The sequence below is a fragment of the Dasypus novemcinctus genome, chromosome 10, assembly GCF_030445035.2.
Source record: "Dasypus novemcinctus isolate mDasNov1 chromosome 10, mDasNov1.1.hap2, whole genome shotgun sequence".
NCBI lineage: Eukaryota > Metazoa > Chordata > Mammalia > Cingulata > Dasypodidae > Dasypus > Dasypus novemcinctus.
The window spans coordinates 42,156,776-42,166,913 of NC_080682.1; the positions used below are offsets into that span (position 1 = coordinate 42,156,776).

Sequence of the window (10,138 nt, forward strand, 5' to 3'; positions counted from 1 at the left end):
CTCCAATGGAATTGAATTGAGAATTCATAAATATACCCTCACATCTACAGTCAACTGATTCTGGACAAGGTTGTCAAACCCACTCAACAGGATCAGAACAGCCTTTTCAGGAACTGATGTTTGGAAAATTGGATATCCATATCTAAAGGAAAGAAAGAGGACCCCCATCTCACACTTTTTATACAAAAATTAATTCAAAATTGATCTCAAATCTAAATGCAAAAACTATAGCCATAAAATTCCTAGGAGAAAATATAGGGAAACACCTTCAAAACATTGTGATTGGTGGTGGTTTTTTGGACCTTACGCCCAAAGCATGAGCAACAAAAGAAAAAAAAATAGAAAAATGGGACTTCCTCAAAATTAAACGTTTCTGAATTTCAAGTGATTTTGTTAAGAAGGTGAAAAGGCAGCCTATTCAATGTGAAAAAATCTTTGGAAACCGCATTTCTGACAAGGATTTCATTTCCTTGTTATATAAAAAGATCACAAGACTTAACAACAAAACAAAACAAAAAAAATTTGAAATGAGCAAAAGGCTTGAATAGACATTTTTCCGAAGTTGAAATACAAATGGCCAAAAGACACGTGGAAAGATGCTCAACAGGAGAGTCCCATCTATCAGCCTTATGGGATTGAGGTCCTGTCTCAATTAAAGGTAGAGTAGGCATCACCATCCCAGAATCCTCAGGACTGGGGAATAAAATATGGCCTAGACTGGACTTGCTGGTATTCTACTATTGACTTATTGGTATTCTAGCAATGGAAGAAATTATATCATTGATGTGGAGACAGGGGCCACTGGAGTTGCTGAAGGAAGGGAGAGAGAAAAAGAGATGTAATATGGGGACATTATGGGGACTTGGAATGAACCTGAATGACATTGCAACAACAAATATAGGCCATTATATACCCTGCCATAACCTACAGGATTACATGGGAGAGAGTGTAAATAACAATGTAAACTATAATCCATGTTTAGTGGAATGCTCCAAATGTGTTCATCAATTGCAATGAACGTACTACATTAATGAAAGAAGTTGTTAATGTGGGTAAGGGTGGGAGGTGTGGGGAGTGGGGCATATTGGAATCCTTGTATATTTTTTGTGTATTGTGTAATATAAGTATCTTTTAAAAAATAAAAAAATAAGTTTAAAAAAGAACTATTAGGGAAATGCAGTTCAAAACTACAATATATCATCTCATGCCATTACTTTAAAAAAAACAGAAAACCCTAAGTGCTGAAGAGAATGTGAAGAAATAGAAAACTCCTTCACTGTTGATGGGAGTAAAAAATGGTGCAACCTCTGTGGACGACAATTGGCAGTTCCTGAGGAAATTAAATATAGAACTGCCATATTATCAGGCAGTCCTCCTACTAGGAATATATTCAGAAGAACTGAAAGCGAGGACGTGAACACCGAAGAATATCGGCATTATTCACAATCATAAAAAGATGAAATCAGCTTGTGTCCATTAACAGATGAATGTATAAACAAGATGTGGTATATACATCGATGCAATACTATTCAGTAGTAAGAAGAATCAATTGAGGAAGCACGTGACAATGGGGGGGAACTTGATGACATTATGTTCAGTGAGTGAAGCCAGACACAAAAGGACAAATATTGTATAGTCTCACAAATATGAACTAAATACAAGAGTAAATGCATGAAGTTAAAATCTAGATGTTAATTGGAGATAACATGAGGGCTAAGAAGGAGTACTAATGCTTAATGTATGTATAATTTTTAATTAAGTTGATTATAGATGTGTGGATATGGGTAAAGATGATAGTAACATTATAGTGAGTTTAGCTAACACTGCCAATTTGTAAATGATATTTGTGGCTGAAAGGTGAAGTGTGGGAACATAAATGTCAATGGAAAGAAAGCTAGAGAATAATCTATGGGCTGCACAACATAGGGAACTCAGTGGAAGAAGGTGGTGGCTAATCATACAAACATAAGAAAGTTCTTCTATGAACTATTACAAATGGATGTCTCTATTACAAGATGTTAAGAGTATGGTGATATAGGGGAAAATACAATTAATATATCTTATGGATATAATTAACAGCAATATTGTGATTTCTTGCATCAATGACAAAGAAGATACTATTATCAATGTGAAGAGTCAGTATTAAGAGGGTATAGGATTTTTTCTGTTGGAATAAGGAAAGTGTTCTAAAATTTTCTGAGGTGATGACAGCTCAACTCTGAATGCACTCAGAGCCACTGAGGCATGGGACTGTATAACAATGAACCCTGTGGTGGATGATGGACTGTGGTTAACTATACAAATATGAGCGCATTCTCTCATGAACTATGACAAATGTACAATACTAATATATGGTGTTATTAATAGGGTGATTTATGGAAAAATATAGCAAATGTAAATTTGGGGCTGCAGCTAAAAGCAATATTTTGTTTATATTCTTTCACAATTTCTAAGAAATGTTCAGCAACAATGGAAAATGGTGGTGAGGTGGTGTATGGAAATTCTACACCTTATGCATGATTGTTTTGTAAGCTTACAACTTCCCTAAAATAATAAAAATATAAAAATGTCATAATCATCAGATATTTAGGTGGTGTTATTTTTGTATTAATAATGAATAATACTAAATAGACCTAAGTATTATGGGAAAATTGCATATTTATTCATGGAGTTACCATTTTTTATGATCTTCATTCCTTTGTATAACTGCATATTTCCATCTAGAATCGCTATCCCTCTGCCTGAAGACCCCCTCATATCTTGTGCTGCCAGTGTGCTGATGATGAATTCTCTTAGTTTCTTATGCATGGCAACATCTTTATTTTCTCTTAGTTTTTGAAAGATATTATTGTTGTATATATATCATAGCTTGACCACTTTTTTCTTTCACAAATTTCTCTTTCAAATGGTGTCCACTATTTCCTCACCTGCATTGGTTCTGACATGAAGAATGATGTCATTCTTATCGTCTTCCCCAGTACGACCATGTATTTTGCAACTTTGTATTTTTCAGAAGAGGAAATTGAAGTCCAGTGAAGTTGGGAAATTTGCCTAAGATGACAACTCTCATTGGTCAGGACTCAAAATATGACAACTAACAGGGTTATACTATTGGGTATGTCAGCCATGCCAACATTTGCTTCAGTTAAATTCAGAAAAAATATTCCAAACATTTTCTGTGCAAATAAATCAGCTTAAAGTGTCCATGTGCAATCTTTTGTATCTCTCCCAATAGCATTATTTTATTTAAGGCTATTTAACAAGCCCTGGTAGGGCAATTGACACTCATAGGGTCATATGGTTATAAGTGAAAGAATTGGGAATCATATCTTTCAGGTATAATTCATCTAAGATGACAGTATGGCCCTTCATACACTGTATGTCTCTAATCAGAAGTCTGATCTGCTTAGACTTCCCTTCCACCCTGCAGCCACCAAGAAATTCCAAAATCAAAGATGCCTAAATTATGCTTAGGCAGGTTACCAGGACAGGTACTAAAGATTGGAGGATGTTAGGGGATGATCTCTTCTCTCCACCCTCTTTTCTGTTCAGCTGCTGAACATCGGATCTAAGGAATAAATCCTGCCTTTCCCTGGTGATAGAACCAAAGCTCCTAAGCAACCCAGACCTGGTCTCAGTCAGCAGTTCCTCTTCCATCCATTGTGGTCACCTCACAGCACCAGTTTCTGATGAGTTACAATAGCATCAAGAATAGGGTTCAGGATTAGAAATCAGCTCTCTCTAGATGAAAATCTGAGAACTATTAGTTTTTAACCATGGGCAAATTTGATGTTATATAATATGGAAATCCTGATAACTTCATCATGGAATTATATGAGACTCAGATAAGATACCCCACTTAGAAAATTGATTGATACATGAAAATTCTCATTGTGTATTATTTCTCACAGTTGTCACATTTTCTTTATCCCCTGCAACCTTTCCTGGGAATCTCAAGTCCACCATTAGATATTTTAGCAGAAAGTTCAAACACTACTAGAAAGATTTCAGAATGAAAATTACTTGTGAATAATTATTGCATACTTCTAAACTTGGCTTTCTTTTTGCCTAATTTCAGCAATAGCTCACAATCCTACCACCACAATAGAAATGAATACAAGCTACACATATGAGTTGAGAATATTTTTGCCAGGACCTAGGTACCATTACACCATGAGCTCTCTGTGCCTCTGCAAAAGATGACAAGAGACAGCAAAGTTTACTCTATGCCAGATACCATTCTAAGTATTATATGCATTTTCTCATATAACCCCACAACAGTCTTATGAGATAGGTTCCTTCTCGTCCCCTTTGTACAGGAGTAGAAAATTAGGCATAAAGAGTTTAATTGCACCCATCACATAGTAATAAGTAGAAGAACCAGCCCTACGAGGTATAGTTGACTATACTACAAAGTATGTCAGAATTTTTATATTAGAGTGCAGGTTCTCTAGCCAGCATGTGTCTATCCTCAGGGCATCAACAGTAGTTTTCACTGACCTGATGTTTTCACATTTAATCTTGTTCAATCCTCCCTATAACTCTGTGAGACCAGTTTTATTATGATTTTTTTGTCTACTCTAATAAGCTCATGCAACCATTCTCCTGTGAATAGATTAATAGTTGTCCTGCATCCAAGACTCCAGGATCACTTCCCGTCCACAGGCATAACATGCTGCTGCCCACCCTAGGTCACAGAAGCCAAGCCACAAAAGAAGACAGGATAAACCCATTTGGCTGCCAACTTGGATGAAGCTGCTCATTCTAATCCTCTGGGAATGGGGAAAATTCACAGCATCATCCCTAACTCCTTCTTGTGCTTAGAAATATCCTTTTAAATATTTACCTGTAATCATACATGAAAATGTTAATAAGAACAGCCTCTGGGGATTCCTGAGCCTGGAACATAAACTCAATTTAAGCACATAAACATAGCCAACCACAGATCACAGACGCTATTTTGTTCTAAATTGCCAACTCGTTTGTACACAGACTCTGAGTGACTAAAGATGCCATCTTAAGTCTTAGCACAGGCTTTCATAAAGAAAAGGTTTAAAAGAGCTGACTTCAGAGACCTGCTATTCCAGAGCAACTTTCATTTGTTGTTGAGTTCATGGTACTTGTAATCCTTAATTATTCTAATTTAACGTATTTGCTGTTTTCAGGTTTTTAAATCAGGTTGGAGCAAAAGTTAAGACTTTCATAATATTATTTTCTGTGATCAAGAAAGCATGACTAGCAAATGTGCAGCAGAGAGTCTTGGGAAAAGATGTTCTTCAGTGGTGAGGTTATTCTCCATCAAGTTTTCTTGAAGCCTAAGTTTTCAAAGTTCTGAATAAAGAAATTCTTATCTGAGCTGGGATGCTTGTGGCCCACATTCACAGGATGGTGTGAACATATAAAACAAAAATAAACATACCCCAGAAACTAAAATTTACTTCGAAGTCTCCTTAAGAAGCATTGTCAAGTCACTGAGTTAAAGAAACACTAAAAGTAAAAACGGATGAACTTGCAAAGTAGCAGTTAGATAAGGGTCTGTGATCACTAACTCCATAGAAAGTGTTCTCCACAAATATGGAATGAACTTGTTATTTCTTCCCCAAATGCATTCAGAGAGAAAGGTACAAGTGACTTCTTAATTAGTATTTTTCTCTCAAGGTGATACTAAGGCTCAGTTTACAGGTAAGTTATATTTAAAAATGTAGTTCTGTCAGAATTTTTTATGAATAATGACTGGCATACAGAGTCTACAGAGAATAGCATTCACTTTAGATATTATGGACCCAGACCTGAAATAAGAAAATAAAACTTCTTTTGTTAAATCATCTTGCTGATTATAAAGGCAATATATTCTCTTCAGAGAAAAGGAAGAAAACAGCAATCTTCCTCATCCCATATAATCAAGATAAACACTGCAAGTCTTTAGTGTATGGTTCTTTTCTATGTACATATGTCTTTTAGACATTGAATCCACAGCATATAGCCATATAATAACTTACATTTCTGTATGATATTGAAAACAATTTTCCACATCATTGATTGTCTTATAAATCATTTTATTGTCCACCTGATATTTCACAACCATATTTCACAGGGCATTTAACTGAATCCCTTATGTAGACATTTGGGTCATCTTAATTTTTTTCCCTGTTATGTTTATAAGCATGTGAAATGCAAACTGCATGCAAAATTTTGACCATAAATTTTGGCTAGAGCAGATTCTAAACATGAACTCACCAGCAGTGGATAATAAAGGGCTCATCAATGTTTACTAATTTGCCGATTAAATAAATTCACTAGTTTTTAATTTCATGTACTTATTAAGACATAGGAAATGCAGAATATTTTAGATATCTAATTTTTCCTAAAGATTACCTTTTCGTTAATTTTGTCCTTTAATTTTTAAAGTTAATTTGTAATAATGGTTACAATTACTTTTGCAATTATTTGTTGTAATTATTTTTCCAGTGTGTTATCTGACTTCATGAAGTTGAATCCATCCTTTTTGTCCTTTTATACCACTTTATTTTTGATTAATGAGTTCTACTCCTTTGAAAGATCAGATTCATTTTTATCTCTATTTTTGTTTCTGTACATCTGTATAGTTTATTTTAATATTTTAATGTACATGATTCTTTATTTAATATTTCCAGCTGACATGAGACTTACTTTACTTTGAAAAAAGCCTGTTTTTGAAAAAAACTTTATTACTTCCAGCTCATGTTCTTTTAAATAATTTTTAATTAGGATCTTTTGAGGATTTGAGTATACTTGCTTTTAATGACTTGCCTGTGTTTGTCAGATTAATTAGTATTTTTAACCAATATGTTTTTTAAATTATTTACCATCTAGTATTTTTCTTCATACTGATTTCTGATTCAAAGTTTTTTATTAATATAATTTGTTGTTTTTCTGACTTCTTAAACTGAGTACTTAGTTCATTTATTTCTTCTCTCAGTTAATTTGTTTACTCAATGTTATAAAAGCAAATCTTTCAAGGATAAAAATATTGATATATGATTTCTCCTTTTTTTCTACCAATAATTTAGAAGGGTAAGAAAAGCTATATTTTTTAAGCTTTAGTGTACAAAATTTTACATAATAATAATATTTTTCCTTTCTTTCTAAATCTTTCATTCTGGTTGCTTTATCATACATTTAGAATAAGACTAAGGCCCATATACAACATGACATAGCTACTAGTAGTCAGTGAAACCAGAATTCTAGAAGTCTGCCTATTTTAAAGAACATGACAAGTCATTGTGCTTTTGTTTCCTCACCTTATATGAAACTATTTTAGTAACAGATCCAGAAACTGCTTCATAAGTTCCTTAAATTGAGTTTTGATTTGCAGAAGAAGAACCCTGAAATCCAAATATGACAGAAGTTATCCAAATAGTGAAATCCAGGGTTTCAAATAAATTTTGGAAATATTGCATTACATCATGCTACCTTGTTTTGTCATCCTCCTGGTATCTTACTTTGTTGAGTCAATGTAGCATAAGCTCAGAAATCTACCAGGGTTTATCTTCCTACAGCTTCAAATATTCACTTAGTTCAGTTGTTTCAGAAATATGACCACATCATCCATAATTTCAAATTATGCTCACATGATGTTTTATATTTATCCTGAAGCATATAAAAACTATCACTTAGCCTCAAAGCATGAGTGACTCCAGAAGAAGCATCAGAGAATAGACTCTCATGAGTTCAAGACTCTACTCCTCACAGCTCCTTTTATATTCTTGTTTTCCATGGGAGAACATACTACGAGAGTGACTAAGACAGAATCCGGCCATGCATGATTTCAGGAAAGCTGCCTGGCATGTTAATAGACATAAAACCCATGTATGTATGTGTGTGTGTGTGTGTCTGTGTGTGTGAGAGAGAGAGAAAGAGAGTGTAGAAAGTGGTTTATTAATTCAGTAAGTGACTCAAAATTTACCTAACAATTAGCCTAGGATTTCTCAGCTCAGGGTTTCCCTAAATCACAAAGGAAACATTTTGTCTGACAGAGTATTTTCTTCATCAAAACTGATCTAATGCCATTGCAGTCCCTGTGCACTTTTGCAGATAAACCAATTATCCAAATGCAAAATTAGATTCTTGGAGCAATGAACAACGTCACAGAATTCATCCTGCTCGGCCTGACACAGAACCCAAACATGCAGAAAATCTTGTTCGTCGTGTTTACAGTCATCTATTTAATCACCCTGGCAGGGAATCTACTCATTGTAGTGACCATCGCCACCAGCCCAGCCCTGAGATCTCCCATGTATTTTTTTCTATCTTTCTTGTCCTTTCTAGATGGCACTTTCTCTTCTATCACAGCCCCCAAAATGATATTTGATTTACTTGCTAAGAAGAAAACTATCTCCTTCAGTGGTTGCATGACTCAGCTATTTGTGGAGCATGTCATCGGAGGAGCTGAGATCATCCTGCTCACAGTGATGGCCTATGACCGCTACGTGGCCATCTGCAGACCCCTGCACTACATGATCATAATGAACCAACGGGTATGTCGTCTCCTGGTGGTCATGTCCTGGGCTGGGGGATTTCTTCATGCTCTGATTCAAATGCTTTTTATGGTGTGGGTACCCTTTTGTGGGCCCAATGTCATTGACCATTTTTTCTGTGATTTTTTCCCTCTACTAAAACTCTCCTGCACTGATACTCACATCCTTGGACTCTTCGTTGCTGCCAACAGTGGGTTCATGTGTATGCTCACTTTTTCTATTCTTATCACCTCCTATGTCCTAATCCTTTGCTCCCTAAGATCCCACAGTTCTGAAGGACAGCGAAAGGCTCTCTCCACCTGTGCCTCCCATATTACTGTAGTCACCTTATTCTTTGTGCCCTGTATATTCGTGTACCTTCGGCCCATGAGCACCTTCCCCATTGATAAAGCAGTGGCTGTGTTTTATACTATGATTACACCCATGTTAAACCCTTTAATCTATACCCTTAGAAATGCAGAGGTGAAAAATGCCATGAGGAAGCTCTGGAGCCAAAGTGGTCTCTTAGGTAACAATTCAGATAAATAGATAAGATAAAAGAAAATCCATTCATATTTTAAGAAAAATTGTGTCTAAGGCAAAAAATATTGTCCTACAGTCAGAATATGTGGATTAAGAATATATTATGCCCTTGTTGGCTGGAATCTTAAATGGTTCCTCTCTCATAAATGGTGACTAATATCCATTCCAATTAGAAACTTCTTTGCATATGCAAGTTGTTAATTAATGGTACGTGATTAATTGACTTGAAATTGTCACAATGTTTGGAAAACTCATGGCTTTCTATATTCTATACAAAAATTATCTGCAAATCTTCAGGTATAGGTTAAAGAAGCCATAGCTCAAGTACTAAATATATTTAAAAGTTTTATGGTTAGTCTCTGTCCAAAATGCATTGTATTAATCCAACTGCTGATATCAGTGTAGACTAGTTTTTCTGGGACATAGGGATCAACCAGAAATCAATGGGTTTGGAGGAAAAAGAGAAAGTCATTAAGGTAGAAGTCATTCCAAAAGTAACGCTTTTGTGCTGCACAACCCACGAAGCATCAACTACAGAGTAATACAAACTCTGGCCAGATAAATTATTTTCTCTGCCAAAACAAGAAGAAATACTATATTATTCCGGGTTCAGCCATAAAGCAAACTTGCACATGATATTCCCAAATAAAATATATATGTTGAGCAATTTTTCTTTCAAAAATATCCACACGGAACTGCACCTTCAAAATAACTTTTATTGAATGGATTAGAAACAGTTGGTACAAAAGAGAGAGTTTATGATATCTGAGTCATAAAGGCAGAAAGTCTGCACATTCAAATTTGAACAGGAAATTCAGATCAATTGCATAGCAACAAAATAGTCATTTGTGATGTGGTCACTTAAGTGCAACTCTAAGAGAGCAAGCCCAGGTAAAAGAAAAGAATCCGGATTGTCCAAGGCACATGTCCTACCAAATTTTGATATTTCATTTCTGTCTTCCTAAGGACTGAATTGACCCAAATTACTCCATTGCTATTCCCATATCTCATGATATGTAAATTCATATGCAAAAGTTAATAAACAATTCATTCTGAATTGGCGATCACATTTTGTCTATTTTGACCCATCAATTTACTGA

The 10,138-nt window shown here is 35.2% G+C and overlaps 1 protein-coding gene across 1 annotated transcript; it reads left to right on the forward strand.

The window, feature by feature from the left end:
- Positions 1 to 8,061: 8,061 nt before the first annotated feature.
- LOC101425335 (olfactory receptor 4C5-like) lies at positions 8,062 to 9,044 on the forward strand. Its single transcript, XM_004458004.4, has one exon. It carries the CDS (start codon positions 8,115 to 8,117, stop codon positions 9,042 to 9,044), a length of 930 nt encoding a protein of 309 aa, XP_004458061.1. The 5' UTR covers positions 8,062 to 8,114.
- The last annotated feature ends 1,094 nt before the right edge of the window (positions 9,045 to 10,138 follow it).